General features: G+C 32.5%; 2 protein-coding genes across 2 annotated transcripts in view; both read right to left on the bottom strand.

Annotated features, from left to right (window-relative positions):
• Positions 1-1,045: 1,045 nt before the first annotated feature.
• On the bottom strand, positions 1,046-2,789 carry LOC133550758 (olfactory receptor 1E16-like). Its single transcript, XM_061896766.1, has one exon. The coding sequence runs from the start codon at positions 2,674-2,676 to the stop codon at positions 1,690-1,692; it is 987 nt and encodes a 328-aa protein (XP_061752750.1). The 5' UTR covers positions 2,677-2,789; the 3' UTR covers positions 1,046-1,689.
• Positions 2,790-14,837: 12,048 nt separating this feature from the next.
• Positions 14,838-19,155, bottom strand: part of ubl3a (ubiquitin-like 3a) — a 39,648-nt gene continuing 35,330 nt past the window's right edge. Inside the window, exons 3-5 of the mRNA XM_061896772.1 lie at positions 18,328-18,414; positions 15,504-15,581; positions 14,838-15,276 (exon numbers count right to left, since the gene is read on the bottom strand). Coding sequence (XP_061752756.1) covers positions 15,224-15,276; positions 15,504-15,581; positions 18,328-18,414 — 218 coding nt within the window. The 3' untranslated portion in view covers positions 14,838-15,223. The remainder of the gene's footprint in view (positions 15,277-15,503; positions 15,582-18,327; positions 18,415-19,155) is intronic.

The raw sequence follows: 19,155 nt of genomic DNA on the forward strand, positions 1-19,155 counted from the left end.
TTCCGATTTTACAGTAAAAACTGGCAATCATGAAACTTTAATATACTTTCGAGATAGATGATAGGTGTCCCAAAATGGTACCCCAAAAATTCAGTTAGCTCTGTTAGAATTTGGACTGGAAAATTCCGCCGGGATTTTTTGAAGCGTAAAAATCTGGCGGAGCAAAGCACTTTTGTGCCTAACAGTGTCTGATTTCAAGCTTATTTTGTTGTACCTTTTCTTTTTCATATTAAAAAAATCATAAAGTTAGTTTTGAAAGCGTCCCGAAATAAGAGACAGTTCTTCATCTGCTTGTCCTGTCAAAGAGTCTAGATTAAAATGTGATAATAATCATAAGGTATCGCCTGCAATCATGAAACTTTAATATACTTTCGAGATAGATGATAGGTGTCCCAAAATGGAACCCCAGAAATTAAGTTAGCTCTGTTAGAATTTGGACTGGAAAATTCCGCTGCAATTTTTGAAAGCGTAAAATCTAGCGGAGCAAAGCACTTTTGTTCCTAACAGTGTCTGATTTCAAGCTTATTTTGTTGTACCTTTTCTTTTTCATATTAAAAAAATCATCAATTTAGTTTTCAAAGTATCCCGAAATAAGAGACAGTCCTTCATCTGCTTGTCCTGTCAAGGAGTCAAGATTAAAATGTGATAATAATCATAAGGTATCACCTGCAAACATAAATATTTGATATACTTTAGAGATAGATGATAGAATTTGGATTATGAGTAAAAATGTAATGTTGTCTTTTCATAAAGTTATATATGTAGCCATTTTAGAGCATTTTCAGTGCCATATTTCAGATTTTCGTTTATTGTGTTTAAACAAAGGTCAGATTTTACTGTAAAAATATTTTTTCTATTATTAAGGAGTCAATATTAGAATGTGATAATAATCGTAAAGTATCGCCTGCAAACATAAATATTTGATATACTTTAGAGATAGATGATAGGTGTCCCAAAATGGAACCCCAGAAATTCAGTTAGCTCTGTTAGAATTTGGACTGGAAAATTCCGCTGCCATTTTTGAAAGCGTAAAATCTAGCGGAGCAAAGCACTTTTGTGCCTAACAGTGTCTGATTTCAAGCTTATTTTGTTGTACCTTTTCTTTTTCATATTAAAAAAAATCATAAAGTTAGTTTTGAAAGCATCCCGAAATAAGAGACAGTTCTTCATCTGCTTGTCCTGTCATGGAGTCAAAATTAAAATGTGATAATAATCATAAGGTATCGCCTGCAATCATTCAACTGTAATATACTTTCGAGATAGATGATAGGTGTCCCAAAATGGAACCCCAGAAAATTCAGCAAGCTTTGTTAGAATTTGGACTGGAAAATTCCGCTGCCATTTTTGAAAGCATAAAACCTAGTGGAGCAAAGCACTTTTGTGCCTAACAGTGTCTGATTTCAAGCTTATTTTGTTGTACTTTTTCTTTTTCATATTAAAAAAATCATAAAGTTAGTTTTGAAAGCGTCCTAAAATAAGAGACAGTTCTTCATCTGCTTGTCCTGTCATGGAGTCAAGATTAAAATGTGATAATAATCACAAGGTATTGCCTGCAATCATGAAACTTTAATATACTTTCGAGATAGATGATAGGTGTCCCAAAATGGAACAGGAGAAATTCAGTTAGCTCTGTTAGAATTTGGCATTTTTTGAAGCGTAAAAATCTGGCGGAGCAAAGCGACATTTTGCTCAGCAGACGTCGGCGTGCCTGCCGACGGCCACCTTGCCCCGGCGGCGTCCGGCGAGCAGCTTCTTGAGCGACTCCTTGATCTCCTGCGTCTGCAGCGTGTAGATGATGGGGTTGAAGGCGGGCGGGAAGACGGAGGTGAGCGACAGGTTGATGATCCTGGCGTGGGGGTGGATGTTCTCCATGAGCGTGAAGGTGACCAGCATCGGCACGAAGTAGATGGCCACCAGCGACAGGTGCGCCACGCAGGTCTTGAAGGCCTTCAGGCGCTCCGGCGCGGAGGCCACCTTGGCCAGGGCGCAGCCGATGGAGACGTAGCTGAGCAGGATGAAGGCCAGCGGCAGCCAGAAGATCACCACGGGGTAGACGCAGCTGACCATGTAGCTGGGGAAGTGGCTGTTGCACGCCAGCCGGTACATCTGGCCGTGGTCGCAGAAGTAGCTGTTGATGACCAGCGAGCGGCAGAAGGACAGCCGGGTCAGCAGGCCCACCGCCACCAGCACCAGCACCACCGTCAGCAGCCAGGAGGCGGCGATGAGCGTCCGCATGAGGCGGTGGGTCATGCGCACCTGGTAGTGCAGCGGGAAGGTGATGGCCAGCAGGCGGTCGTAGGCCAGCGCCAGCAGGTTGAAGGACTGCATGCACAGGCAGGTGTAGCAGAAGAAGAGGAACGCCAGGCACTCGCCGTACGCGATGCGGCGGTGGCCCAGCAGGAAGATGTCCAGCAGCTTGGGCACCAGCGCCGAGCTGCCCAGCAGGTCCACCAGGGCCAGGTTGAAGACCGCCACGTACTTGGGCGTGCGCAGCCCCCGGTCCAGGCAGATGACGGCCATGACGGCGCCGTTGCCCAGCAGCGAGAGCAGGTAGAGCAGGAAGAGGAAGACGTAGTAGAGCTGGATGTGGCGGACGCCCGACAGCCCGCTGATGACGAAGTAGTCGGGGCGCACCAGCGACACGTTCTCGTCGGCGGCGGGGTTGAACAGGCTCATGTCCCCCGGCCTCTGTGGCCTCGCCGGCCAATAAGAGGCCTCCCTGTGACCTGCTCCTTCTTGGCCACGCCCACTCGGGGGGAAACAAACAACCTGTCGGCTCCCGGGGTACGCGTCACCATGGCGACCGCTGGCACAACACAAACATGACCTCTCACCCCTCAGGCAGGCTTCAAAACCAGTAGTGTTCTTCTTTTAACGTCTTTCTTTTTTAACTTCTTTCTGAACAGCATTCATTCAAAACCAATAGTGTTCTTGTTCCAACATAAATAATGAAGACCCAACAGTCAAAATATATGTAATTTTAAATGTATTAATTCATTCAAAACCAAAAGTGTTCTTGTTCCAACATAAATAATGAAACCCCAACCGTCAAAATATATATATTTTTAAATGTATTAATTCATTCAAAACCAATAGTGTTCTTGTTTTAACACCGTGACTTACTGAACAGCATTCATTCAAAACTAATAATGTTCTTGTTCCAACATAAATAATTAATCAAAACTAATAATGTTCTTGTTCCAACATAAATAATGAAGCTCCAACAGTCAAAATATATGTATTTTTAAATGTATTAATTCATTCAAAACCAATAGTGTTCTTGTTTTAACACTGTGACTTACTGAACTGCATTCATTCAAAACCAATAGTGTTCTTGTTCCAACATAAATAATGAAGCCCCAACAGTCAAAATATATATATATATATATATATATATATTTGAAATGAATTTATTAATAAAAACTCAATAGTGTTCTTGTTCTGACACAGCTACGACTGCAGCTATCCATTATTTTAGTAGTGGAGTAATCTACTGATTAGCTGGTTTGGTTGATGGGATAAAACACACTTTATGGCCTCAGTTCATATTACAGTGAAAACATTTGACATAAATATGTTTGTACTTACCTTCTATTTACCTTCTTTTATCTGTTATTCCTTTTTTAACCTTTATAGTTGTTTACCTTGTTTTACCTTCTGTTGTCCTTTTTTTAACCTTCATTACCTTCTATTTACCTTGTTTTACCTTCTGTTGCCCTTTTTTTAACCTTATTACCTTCTATTTAACTTGTTTTACCTTCTGTTGTCCTTTTTTTAACCTTCATTACCTTCTATTTAACTTGTTTTACCTTCTGTTGTCCTTTTTTTTAACCTTCATTACCTTCTATTTAACTTGTTTTACCTTCTGTTGTCCTTTGTTTAACCTTCATTACGTTCTATTTACCTTCTGTTGTCCTTTTTTTAACCTTCATTACCTTCTTTTTACCTTGTTTTAGCTTCTTTATTCCTTTTTTTAACCTTCATTACCTTCTATTTACCTTGTTTTACCTTCTGTTGTCCTTTTTTTAACCTTCATTACCTTCTATTTAACTTGTTTTACCTGCTGTATTCCTTTTTTTTAACCTTCATTACCTTCTATTTACCTTGTTTTACCTTCTGTTGTCCTTTTTTTTAACCTTCATTACCTTCTATTTACCTTGTTTTACCTTCTGTTGTCCTTTTTTTTAACCTTCATTACCTTCTGTTTACCTTGTTTTACCTTCTGTATTCCTTTTTTTAACCTTCATTACCTTCTATTTAACTTGTTTTACCTTCTGTTGTCCTTTTTTTTAACCTTCATTACCTTCTGTTTACCTTGTTTTACCTTCTGTTGTCCTTTTTTTTAACCTTCATTACCTTCTGTTTACCTTGTTTTACCTTCTGTATTCCTTTTTTTAAACCTTCATTACCTTCTATTTAACTTGTTTTACCTTCTGTATTCCTTTTTTTAACCTTCATTACCTTCTATTTAACTTGTTTTACCTTCTGTTGTCCTTTTTTTTAACCTTCATTACCTTCTGTTTACCTTGTTTTACCTTCTGTATTCCTTTTTTTAAACCTTCATTACCTTCTATTTAACTTGTTTTACCTTCTGTATTCCTTTTTTTAACCTTCATTACCTTCTATTTAACTTGTTTTACCTTCTGTTGTCCTTTTTTAATCTTCATTACCTTCTGTTTAACTTGTTTTACCTTATGTTGTCCTTTGTTTAACCTTCATTACCTTCTATTTACCTTGTTTTACCTTCTGTTGTCCTTTTTTTTAACCTTCATTACCTTCTATTTACCTTGTTTTACCTTCTGTTGTCCTTTTTTTTAACCTTCATTACCTTCTGTTTACCTTGTTTTACCTTCTGTATTCCTTTTTTTAACCTTCATTACCTTCTATTTAACTTGTTTTACCTTCTGTTGTCCTTTTTTTTAACCTTCATTACCTTCTGTTTACCTTGTTTTACCTTCTGTTGTCCTTTTTTTTAACCTTCATTACCTTCTGTTTACCTTGTTTTACCTTCTGTATTCCTTTTTTTAAACCTTCATTACCTTCTATTTAACTTGTTTTACCTTCTGTATTCCTTTTTTTAACCTTCATTACCTTCTATTTAACTTGTTTTACCTTCTGTTGTCCTTTTTTAATCTTCATTACCTTCTGTTTAACTTGTTTTACCTTATGTTGTCCTTTGTTTAACCTTCATTACCTTCTATTTACCTTGTTTTACCTTCTGTTGTCCTTTGTTTAACCTTCATTACCTTCTATTTACCTTGTTTTACCTTCTGTATTCCTTTTTTTAAACCTTCATTACCTTCTATTTAACTTGTTTTACCTTCTATATTCCTTTTTTTAACCTTCATTACCTTCTATTTAACTTGTTTTACCTTCTGTTGTCCTTTTTTAATCTTCATTACCTTCTGTTTAACTTGTTTTACCTTATGTTGTCCTTTGTTTAACCTTCATTACCTTCTATTTACCTTGTTTTACCTTCTGTTGTCCTTTGTTTAACCTTCATTACCTTCTATTTACCTTGTTTTACCTTCTGTTGTCCTTTTTTTAACCTTCATTACCTTCTTTTTACCTTGTTTTAGCTTCTTTATTCCTTTTTTTAACCTTCATTACCTTCTATTTACCTTGTTTTACCTTCTGTTGTCCTTTTTTTAACCTTCATTACCTTCTATTTAACTTGTTTTACCTGCTGTATTCCTTTTTTTTAACCTTCATTACCTTCTATTTACCTTGTTTTACCTTCTGTATTCCTTTTTTTTAACCTTCATTACCTTCTATTTACCTTGTTTTACCTTCTGTTGTCCTTTTTTTTAACCTTCATTACCTTCTGTTTACCTTGTTTTACCTTCTGTATTCCTTTTTTTAACCTTCATTACCTTCTATTTAACTTGTTTTACCTTCTGTTGTCCTTTTTTTTAACCTTCATTACCTTCTGTTTACCTTGTTTTACCTTCTGTTGTCCTTTTTTTTAACCTTCATTACCTTCTGTTTACCTTGTTTTACCTTCTGTATTCCTTTATTTAAACCTTCATTACCTTCTATTTAACTTGTTTTACCTTCTGTATTCCTTTTTTTAACCTTCATTACCTTCTATTTAACTTGTTTTACCTTCTGTTGTCCTTTTTTAATCTTCATTACCTTCTGTTTAACTTGTTTTACCTTATGTTGTCCTTTGTTTAACCTTCATTACCTTCTATTTACCTTGTTTTACCTTCTGTTGTCCTTTGTTTAACCTTCATTACCTTCTATTTACCTTGTTTTACCTTCTATTTACCTTGTTTTACCTTCTGTATTCCTTTTTCTTAATTTTATTTACCTTCTTTTACCTTTTATTTACATTTTTACCCTCTATTTTCCTTCTTTTACCCTCAACCCTCTTTCACCTTTTTGTTACCCTCGATTTACCTTCTATTACATTCTACCTTTTTTACCCCTACCTTCTTTTACCCTCTCGTATTTACCTTTTTATTTACCTTCTTTTACATTCTACCTTGATTTACCTTTCTTACCCCTATTTACCTCCTTTTACCCTCTAGTATTTACCTTTTTATTTACCTTCTTTTACATTCTACCTTCATTTACCTTTCTTACCCCAATTTACCTTCTTTTACCCTCTAGTATTTCCCATTTTTATTTCCCTTCTTTTACATTCTACCTTCATTTACCTTTCTTACCCCCATTTACCTTCTTTTACCCTCTGGTATTCACCTTTAATTTACCTTCTTTTACATTCTACCCTCATTTACTTTTCTTACCCCAATTTACCATCTAGTATATCCCTTTTTTTAATTTACCTTCGTTTACCCTCTGTCAACCTTATTTTACCTTCCATTTACTTTATTTTCCACCTTTCACCTTTAATTAACTTAATTTACCTTATTTTACCTTCTATTGACCCTTTATCATTTTTAGCTTCTATTTATCTGGTTTTACCTTCCTTTTGCGGTGCGAATGTTATAAAGTCGTATTAGTTACACTTGAACGATTAATCGTAGCACAATAATACCAATGGTAGCTCGATTAATCAACTTTTTCAATATTGTGGTAGTAGTAGTAGTAGTAGTAGTAGTAGTAGTAGTAGTGGTGGTAGTAGTAGTAGCATTGGTAGTAGTAGTAGTAGTATTGGTAGTAGTAGTTTACTATTGGGAGGATGCTCCTGGGCTGCCCACTAATTCTATTAGATATTAGACATTCCCAGGAGGAACAACATGATATCAAACATTCCCAGGAGGAACAACATGATATTAGACATGTCCAGGAGGAACAACAACATAAACTTAAACATTAGTATTTAGTATGGATATTGATCATAAACATTAGTGTTTAACTTCAACATTAGTATTAAACATGAATATTGAACATAAACATTGGTATTAAACATGAATAATGAACATAAACATTGGTATTAAACAGGAATATTGAACATAAACATTAGTATTCAACATAAATATTGAACATACACATTAGTATTTAACTCAAATATTAGTATTTACCTTAAACATTGGTATTGAACATAAACATTAGTATTTAACTTAAACATTAGTATTTAAAATGGATATTGAACATAAACATTTGTATTTAACATGAATATTGAACATAAACATTAGTAATTAACATGAACATTAGTATTGGACAAGAACATTAGTATTTAACATGAGTATTGAACATAAACATTAGTATTTAACATAAATATTGAACAAAAACATTGGTTTTAACGTGAATGTTGAACATAATCATTGGTATTTAACATGAACATGAATATTAAACATGAACAGTAGTATTTTACATGAATATTGAACATAAACAATATTTAAAATGGATATTGGTATTCAACATGGACATTAGTATTGAACATGAACATTAGTATTTAACATTAATATTGAACATAAACATTATTATATAACATGAATATTAGTATTTAACATGAATATTGAACATAAACATTGGTATTTAAAATGAACATTAGTATTGAACATTAATGTTAAACATGAACATTAGTATTTTACATGAATATTGAATATAAACATTAGTATTTAACTTAAACATTAGTATTTAAAATGGATATTGAAAATATTTGTATTTAACATGAATATTGAACATAAACATTAGTAATTAACATGCACATTAGTATTGAACAAGAACATTTGTATTTAACATGAGTATTGAACATAAACATTAGTATTTAACATAAATATTGAACAAAAACATTGGTTTTAACATGAATATTGAACATAATCATTGGTATTTAACATGAACATGAATATTAAACATGACCATTAGTATTCTACATGAATATTGAACATAAACAATATTTAAGATGAATATTGGTATTTAACATGGACATTAGTATTGAACATGAACATTAGTATTTAACATAAATATTGAACATAAACATTAGTATATAACATGAATATTAGTATTTAACATGAATATTGAACATAAACATTGGTATTTAAAATGAACATTAGTATTGAACATTAATGTTAAACATGAACATTAGTATTTTACATGAATATTGAATATAAACATTAGTATTTAACTTAAACATTAGTATTTAAAATGGATATTGAAAATAAACATTTGTATTTAACATGAATATTGAACATAAACATTAGTACATTCATTAGAATGAATATTTAATAAACATCTTTAATATATTTTCTTTAAGGGGAATATTAAACATGAATAATAGTATTTAACAACATTGAGCCCACATGATTATTTTACAATAATATTTATCAAACCCTAGTATTTAATATGAATTTTTTAACATTAGGATTACTTTTTAAATCGAATAATTTCATAGACATTTGTGTGCAACATGAATATTAAACATACATATTAGTATTTGACATGAATATTTAATAAACATTATTTAACATGCATATTAAACATAATAGTATTTGACATGAATATTTAATAAACATTATTTAACATGAATATTAAACATAATAGTATTTGACATGAATATTTAATAAACATTATTTAACATGAATATTAAACATAATAGTATTTGACAGGAATATTTAATAAACAGTATTTAACACGAATATTAAACATAATAGTATTTGACAAGAATATTTAATGAACATTATTTAACATGAATATCCCAGAGCTGCACTGAGTGTTGTTAAAAGGAAAGGCCATGTAACACACTGGTAAAAAATGCCTTTTTTTGCCATGTGTTGCTGCCATTAAATTCTAAGTTAGTGATTATTTGCGAAAAATAAGAAAGTTTTACATATCTTGTTTTTGCAGTCTATTCAATTGAATATAAATTGAAAAGGATTTGTTGTATTCCTCGTTTTATTCACCATTTACACAACCTGACAACTTTTTGTACAATAACTTTTTGCTTCTCAGCAAAACAAATCCCAAAGTTGTAGTGAAGAGGGAGACTTTCAGTCCCTTCCTTCCTTCCTTCCTTCCTTCCTTCCTTCCAATGGCAAAACAAACAAGTGGAGTCCAGGGACCACATTTGTGTCAACTTCACTCACCTGAGACTACTCTTGTTTTTTTACCTCGCTAATTGACCCTCAGGGCTCGCTAATTGACCCTCAGGTGACACACACACACACACACACACACACACACACACACACACTTTGTTGTTTTGTAACTTCCACACGTCACACTAAAAGTTTGAACTCGTTGTTGTTGTCAGACTTGTTTATTATTGTTCCATTCCTATTTGAATCAACACTTTTGACTCCTTTAGAATGTCCTAAACAATAAAAAATGGTGTAAAAAGAGTTTAGCAGAACCAAGTGGAACAATTAGGAGAGGGACAAATGGTAGTAAATGGATGGATGGACGTCAGAACATTAAGATGTTGAGTTTTAAAAGAGAACAAAGTCTAATTTTAGAGGAGTAAGGAGAAAAAAGTCATCTTTTTAAGTGTAATGTTGACATTTGGTTGGAAAAAAAGATTCTATTTTGTACGTTAATTATTCATATTTTCAGAAACAATCACACCAAGAATAAAGTTTCAGGTTTGGGGGGGAAAAGTTTGAATATAAAGTTTAAAAAAAGAGCAAACTTCCAACAATAAAGAGGTTTAATGTATGAGGGAAAAATATTAATAAAAACAGCAGCAATTAAAAATACCCTTTAAGAGAATAAAGTGACAATATTAAAGAAAAAATATATATATATTTCAATATGAGATACATTTTTCAAAATGTTGCAACAATAAAGAGGTTCAATGTAAGGAAAAAAAATATTACTAAAAAGAGCAACAATTAAAAAATACCCTTCAAGAGAATAAAGTGACAATATTAAAGAAAAAAAAGTTTCAATATAAGATACATTTTTTTAAATGTTGCAACAATAAAGAGGTTCAATGTAAGGAAAAAAAAATATTACTAAAAAGAGCAACAATTAAAAAATACCCTTCAAGAGAATAAAGTGACAATATTAAAGAAAAAAAAGTTTCAATATAAGATACATTTTTTTAAATGTTGCAACAATAAAGAGGTTCAATGTAAGGGAAAAAAAATATTACTAAAAAGAGCAACAATTAAAAAATACCCTTCAAGAGAATAAAGTGACAATATTAAAGAAAAAAAAGTTTCAATACAAGATACATTTTTTTAAATGTTGCAACAATAAAGAGGTTCAATGTAAGGGAAAAAAAATTATTACTAAAAAGAGCAACAATTAAAAAATACCCTTCAAGAGAATAAAGTGACAATATTAAAGGAAAAAAAGTTTCAATATAAGATACATTTTTTTGAAATGTTGCAACAATAAAGAGGTTTAATGTAAGGGAAAAAAATTATTACTAAAAAGAGCAAACATTAAAAAATACCCTTCAAGAGAATAAAGTGACAATATTAAAGAAAAAAAGTTTCAATACAAGATACATTTTTTAAAATGTTGCAACAATAAGGAGGTTCAATGTAAGGAAAAAAAATATTACTAAAAAGAGCAACAATTAAAAAAATACCCTTCAAGAGAATAAAGTGACAATATTAAAGGAAAAAAGTTTTAATATAAGATTTAAAAAAAAAAAATCAAACTGTTGCGGCAATAAAGAGGTTCAATGTATGAGGAAAAAAGAATAAAAACAGCAAAAATGAAAAATAACAGCTATTAAGAGGAGGAAAAATGTTTAAATATAAGATTAAAAAAAGATCAAACTGCTGCAACAATAAAGAGGTTCAATGTATGAGGGGAAAAAGATGATTACTAAAAACAGCAACAATTTAAAAAATACCTTTTTAAGAGAGTAAAGTAACAATATTACAGAAAAAAAAGTTTTAATATATGATTTTTTCTAAAAAGATCAAAATGTTGCAACAATAAAGAGGTTAAATGAATGAGGAAAAAAGATGGTTACTAAAAACAGCAAACATTAAAAAAATGAGCTTATAAGAGAATAATGTCACAATATTAGGAGGAAAAAAGTTTGAATATAAGATAAAAAAAGATCAAACTGTTGCAACAATAAAGAGGTTCAATATATGAGGGAAAACATGATTATTAAAAACAGCAACAAAAAAAGAGCTTCTCAGAGAATTAAGTGTAATATTGGAAGGAAAAAGTTTGACATTTTTACATTTACATTTTTTTAAATGCTTCTACAATAAAGAGGTTAAATGTATCAGGAAAAAAGATGGTTACTAAAAACAGCAACAACAAAAAAGGAAAAAAAGAAGAGCTTTTAAGAGAATAAAGTGACAATATTAGGAGGAAAAAAGTTTGAAACTATTATAAAAAAATATCAAACTGTTGTGACAATAAAGAGGTTCAATGTAAGGAAAAAAAATATTACTAAAAAGAGCAACAATTAAAAAATACCCTTCAAGAGAATAAAGTGAGACAATATTAAAGGAAAAAGGTTTTAATATAAGATTTGAATAAAAAGATCAAACTGTTGCGACAATAAAAAGGTTAAATGTGTGAAGAAAAAAGATGATTAATAAAAACAGCAAAAAAAAGAGCTTTTAAGAGAATGAAGTCACAATATTAGGAGGAAAAAAGTTTAAATATAAGATAATTAAAAAAAGATCAAACTGTTGCGACAATAAAGAGGTTCAATGTATGAGGCAAAACATGATTATTAAAAACAGCAACAAAAAAAGGCTTCTAAGAGAATGAAGTGCAATACTGAGGGGAAAAAGTTTGAATATAAGATTGAAAAAAAAATCTAACTTTTGTGACAATAAAAACGTTTAATGTATGAGGAAAAAAGATTAAAAACAGCAACAAAAAAAGAGTTTTTAAGAGGAAAAAAGTTTGAATATAAGAATACAAAAAAAGATCAAAATGTTGCGATAATAAAGAAGTTCAATGTATGAGGAAAAAGGGCGATTAGTAAAAACAGCAACAATTGAAAAAAAATCCTTTGTATGTATATATATATACACATATATGTATGTATATATATGTATGTATATATATATATATATATATATATATATATATATATGTGTATATATATATATATATATATATATATATATATATATATACATATATATATATATATATATATATATATATGTATGTATGTATGTATGTATGTACAGATATATGTGTATATATAGATATATATGTGTATATCTTAGATATGTATACATATATATTTATGTATATATACACATATATACATTTATATATGTATATATTTATATTTATAAACATTTCGATTCCTTTGTATGTCTTTACATGTAAAGAGATTGACAAATAAAGCTGACTTGACTTGATATGTGTATATATACACATATTTACATATATATATATACATATATATATGTAAACACACACATATCTATATACATATATATATATATATATATATATATATATATATATATATATATATATATATATATATATATATATATATATATATATATAAGCGGGAAGAGTGTGTGTATTGTGGTGGTGTTGCTGTTACAGGTTGTCGCCACAAGATGGCAGCATAAGCAAACAAGTTATCGGCTTCATGACAAACTCCGCTTTAAGAACATGTCTCAACTTGTTGTACTTACTGCAGTACTCTTGTGTATCTAACATGTACTCAACATGTACTTACTGCAATACTCTTGTGTACCTAACATGTACTCAACATGTACTTACTGCAATACTCTTGTGTACCTAACATGTACTCAACATGTACTTACTGCAATACTCTTGTGTATCTAACACGGATTTTGGTGACTGTTTCTATTTTTTGTTCGTCATCACTTTCTACTGTGTATGATTTTCTTGAGTCAAGCATGAGGTCAGGTTAGTGTTTCCTGCATGTCGCGTCACGGCAGTGGTGTCCAGGACTTTCTGCTTGTTTTGGAAATGTGTGGTCATGTGACACATCAGCTGATTGTTAGCAACACGTCGCAAAGACGCACTTTGACATCTTTTGTCTGTCCGTCTGTGGCGGAATGTTGATATGATTTCACTGCGCTTGTTGAGGGATGACAGGTCTGGGTGATATATAATAAACAGTTTCTCTTTTAAGCATAGGTTGCATTTTTTATTACCACTGTTGTAAGGTGTGCTGGATGCAAGAATTCGCCATGTTATTGAATATTCAACATTATTGTCTTTGAGGTTCCAAATGTGCTTGCTGAGTTCTGTAGAATTCCGCAAAGTCTGGTTTCTAAAGGAGGCCTTGTGATTATTCCATCTGGTTTTAAACGCTCCTTCGGTTAATCCTACGTACGTGTAATAATGTTGAATATTCAATAACATGGCAAATTCTTGAATAGGTCAATAATTCAAAATGGCATTGATTTTGATTCATTATTATTTTTTGAGCTATGACACTTAAAAACAAATCACACTAAAATAATCGGGGATCCAAAAGTGTCCTATTTATTAAAGTGTTAAAAAATAAATTATACATTTTTTTTACTGTTTACTTTTAGCACAATAATCTCGAGATCAACTTCAGATATATCCGTCAATTTTAAGTTTTATTGTTGTTTATGTGTTGTTTGTTTGTTTTAGGCCCTTCTTTTAAAAAATAGCTCAGTTTTTTTATATGGTAAAACACAAAATATGCAACATTTTCCCCCCAAAATATCTCAAAGTGGAATATTTAATGTGACGTCAATAATTCAAAATGACATTGATTTTGATTCATTATTATTTTTTGAGCAATGACACTTAAAAAAAAATCACACTAAAATAATTGGGGATCCAAAAGTGACCTATCTATTAAAGTGTTAAAAAATAAATTAAACATTTTTTTTACTGTTTACTTTTAGCACAATAATCTCGAGATCAACTTCAGATATATCTGTCAATTTTAAGTTTTATTGTTGTTTATGTTTTGTTTGTTTTAGGCCCTTCTTTAAAAAAAATAGCTCAGTTTTTTTATATGGTAAAACACAAAATATGCAACATTTTCCCCCCAAAATATCTCAAAGTGGAATATTTAATGTGACGTCAATAATTCAAAATGACATTGATTTTGATTCATTATCATTTTTTGAGCTATGACACTTAAAAACAAATCACACTAAAATAATCGGGGATCCAAAAGTGACCTATTTATTAAAGTGTTAAAAAATAAATTAAACATTTTTTTTACTGTTTACTTTTAGCACAATAATCTCGAGATCAATTTCAGAAATATCCGTCAATTTTAAGTTTTATTGTTGTTTATGTTTTGTTTGTTTTAGGCCCTTCTTTTGAAAAAAAAAAACAGACACCGAGAGTAACAGGCAGTAGAAAATTTATCAGAAAGGATAGTTTAAAAAAAAAATAATAAAAAGTCATTTTTATTTTTTTTACTTGGGTCTTATCACGGGCCGGAGTTTGGGGACCCCGGATCTAGAAAGTTCCGGGCGACACGCCGGATGTTTGTGTCAAATATGAAAGCAAACATCTTTTTTCAAATGTTTTAATAGAGTTTATTCATCTATCTGCACACACATCATCATCATCATCATCATTATAAAATATTAGTCAACAACACTGAATGCCAGTTGTCATGTGACACAGCTGAGGGGGGGAGTGGCCAAGTGAGGGGGGCGGGGCTTCCAACAACGCTCAAAAACCTTTTGTCACTGTGTTTGGCAACAAGATGGCGGCAGGTGTGTGTGTGAGTGTGTGTGTGTGTGTGTCATCCAATCAGTCGTTTGAAGTGTGAGCTTAAAGAATGAAAAGGAAGGCATCGTTGCTATGACAACCAACTAACAGCCATTTACTAAGTAATAATTGGCTACAGCTTATGTGTGTGTGTATGAGGGGGGCGGGGCTAAAAGGTGTTTATTTACAGGATGACACAGCAGTTACTCTCCCCGGTCTTCTCCCTGTTCCTCTGACCTGGACACACAAACATCACACTTTATATGCACAACCTGCTCATTAGCATGCCTTATATACAGACACCACACTTTATGCAGACATACGGCGCCGACACCACACTTTATGTCGATGACAAAGTGAGAAGTCTGATGCCTTATAAGGAAGTGGTGTACATGCTGACATGGCAAGTGTGTAAAGGATGGAGGAGGCGGAGCTAGAGGATGGAGGAGGCGTGTGTTAGTTACCTTGGGAGTTGGGCTCAGGCAGCGTCTCTCTGGCCACTAAATGCATCACACTGCTTTTACCCACTGGCAGCTTCAGTGCTGCACACACACACACACACACACACACACACACACACACACACACGATAACATCAATATACCTCATCAAAATAAAATGTCATCAAAATACCTCATCATGAACATGAAAATATGTCGTCAAAATAAAACGTCATCAATATAAAAGGACGTCAAAATAAAATGTCTTCAAAATAAAAGGTAATCAAAAAAATGTCATCAAAAAAAACTCATCGAAATAACATTAAAATAAATCATGGAAATACATAATCAAAATACGTCATCAATATAAAATGTCATCAAAATATGTCATCAAAATAGAACATCGTCAAAATAAAATGTTATCAAAAGACGGCTTTAACATAAGATGTCATTAAAATAAAACATCAGAATACGGCATCAATGTAAAATGTCATCAAAATATGTCATCAAAATAAAATGTCATCAAAATACGTCCTCAAATAAAACACCATAAAAATAAAATGTCAGCAAAATAAGTCATCAAAATAAAATGTCAACACAATAAAACGTCATCAAAATACCTCATCAAAAATACAACATCAAAATATGTAATCAAAATATGTCATTAAAACAAAACCTCAAAATATGTCATCAAAATACCTCATCATAAACATGAAAATATGTCATTAAAATAAAACGTCATCAATATAAAAGGACATCTAAATAAGATGTCATCAAATTAAAATGTCTTCAAAATAAAAGGTCATCAAAAAAATGTCATCAAAATAACATTAAAATAAATCATGGAAATACATAATCAAAATAGATCATCAAAATAAAATGTCATCAAAATAGAACGTCGTCAAAATAAACGGTTATCAAAAGACGGCTTTAACATAAAATGTCATTAGAATAAAACATCAAAATACAGCATCAAAATAAAATGTCATCAAAATATGTCATCAAATAAAACACCATAAAAATAAAATGTCGTCAAAATAAAATGTCATCAAAATACGTCATCAAAATAAAATGTCATTCAAATAAAACACATCAAAGTAAAACGTAATCAAACAAAAATTTCAGTAAAAACAATCATCAAAATAAGTTATCAAAATGAAATGTCAACACAATAAAACGTCATCAAAATACCTCATCAAAAATACATCAAAATAAAATGTCATCAAAATATGTAATCAAAATATGTCATTAAAACAACACCTCAAAATATGTCTTCAAAATAAAATGGCATCAAAATAAAATGTCATTAAAATGTAGCATCAAAATATGTCTTCAGAATAAAATGTCTTCAAAATAAAACATCAAAACACGTCATCAAAATAAAAGGTCATGAAATGTTTACAAAGTAAATCCAGTGTTTAGATCCCCAAACCTTTTTTGCAAAGTACCACCATGATGACACAGTAGTGTAGTAGACCTAAGTATTCATCAAGCACCACCATGATGACACAGTAGTGTAGTAGACCCAAGTATTCATCAAGTACCACCATGATGACACAGTAGTGTAGTAGACCTAAGTATTCATCAAGTACCACCATGATGACACAGTAGTGTAGTAGACCTAAGTATTCATCAAGTACCACCATGATGACACAGTAGTGTAGTAGACCTAAGTATTCATCAAGTACCACCATGATGACACAGTAGTGTAGTAGACTTAAGTATTCATTAAGTACCACCATGATGACACAGTAATGTAGTAGACCTAAGTATTCATTAAGTACCACCATGATGACAACATTAAAACACAGTAGCGTAGTAGACCTAAGTATTCATCAAGTACCATCCTAATGACAACATTAAAATACAGTACCGTAGTAGACCTAAGTATTCATTAAGTACCACCATAATGACAACATTAAAATACAGTAGTGTATTAGACCTAAGTATTCATTAAGTACCACCATGATGACACAGTAGTGTAGTAGACCTAAGTATTCATCAAGTACCACCATGATGACACAGTAGTGTAGTAGACCTAAGTATTCATCAAGTACCACCATGATGACACAGTAGTGTAGTAGACTTAAGTATTCATTAAGTACCACCATGATGACACAGTAATGTAGTGGACCTAAGTATTCATCAAGTACCACCATAATGACAACATTAAAATACAGTACCGTAGTAGACCTAAGTATTCATTAAGTACCACCATAATGACAACATTAAAATACAGTAGTGTATTAGACCTAAGTATTCATTAAGTACCACCATCATGACAACATTAAAATACAGTAGCGTAGTAGACCTAAGTATTCATTGAGTACCACCATGATGACAACATTAAAAACAGTAGCATAGTAGACCTAAGTATTCATTAAGTACCACCATCATGACACCATTAAAATACAGTAGCGTAGTAGACCTAAGTATTCATTAAGTACCACCATGGTGACAACATTAAAACACAGTAGCATAGTAGACCTAGGTATCATTAAACACAAGGCAGAGGTTTGAAGTATATTGTAAGCTTACACACAGTTTGAACAGTCACACTGTGTTTGAAGCCAGTGTGGAGGACAGGTGTGAGAGCACCTTTGGCCTCTTAAAGGAAGTGTCCGCCCCCCCTTTTCCTGCACTTCCTGTCTGTGTCAAAGGCAGCTTGTCCTCAGCACTGAGCTGCTTCTGTTCTCTGGGAAACATCAACAGCAAAAGAACTTTCCAGAACCTGCACCCTGCGTGTGTGCGTGTGTGCGCGTGTGCGTGTGTGCGCGTGTGTGTGTGTGTGTGTGTGTGTGTGTGTGTGTGTGTGTGTGTGTGTGTGTGTGTGTGTGTGTGTGCTCACCTCCTAGCGTGACGTTGCCGTGCAAGAAGCGTCCCTGGTAGATGAGCCTGAGGATGTTGGGACTGCTGACTTGTTCTTCTTCCCAGTCTGAAAACATTCCCAGCAGCATTCATTAATGTGTCCCTCATCTTTCATACTGTACAATATCCATCTTCAATGCTCTCACACACACTACCAAAACACTCACACACTACTAAAACACTCTCACACACACGACTGAAATACTCTCACACACGACTGAAACGATCTCACACACTTCTAAAATAAAAACTCACACTACTGAAATGCTCTCACCCACACAACTGAAACGCTCTCACATATCACTGAAATATTCTCATACACACTACTGAAACACTCTCATACACACTACTGAAACGCTCTCACACACACTACTGAATTTCTTTCACACACACTAATGAAACACTCTCACACGACTAAAACGCTTTCACACACTGCTGAAATGCTCTAACCCACACAACTGAAACGCTCTCACATATCACTGAAACATTCTCATACACACTACTGAAACACTCTCATACACACTACTGAAACACTCTCATACACAGGACTGAAACACTCTCACACACACCACTGAAACACTTTCACACACACTTATGAAACACTTTCTCACACACTACTGGAACGCTCTCATACACTCTACTGAAACACTCTCATACACACTACTGAAACACTCTCACACACACGACTGAAACGCTCTCACACTACTAAAACACTCATACACACTCATGAAATGCTCTCACCCATCACTGAAACACCCTCATACACACTACTGAAATACTCTCATACACACTACTGAAACGAAAATTA

This window comes from Nerophis ophidion, linkage group LG04, assembly GCF_033978795.1.
Source record: "Nerophis ophidion isolate RoL-2023_Sa linkage group LG04, RoL_Noph_v1.0, whole genome shotgun sequence".
Lineage (NCBI taxonomy): Eukaryota > Metazoa > Chordata > Actinopteri > Syngnathiformes > Syngnathidae > Nerophis > Nerophis ophidion.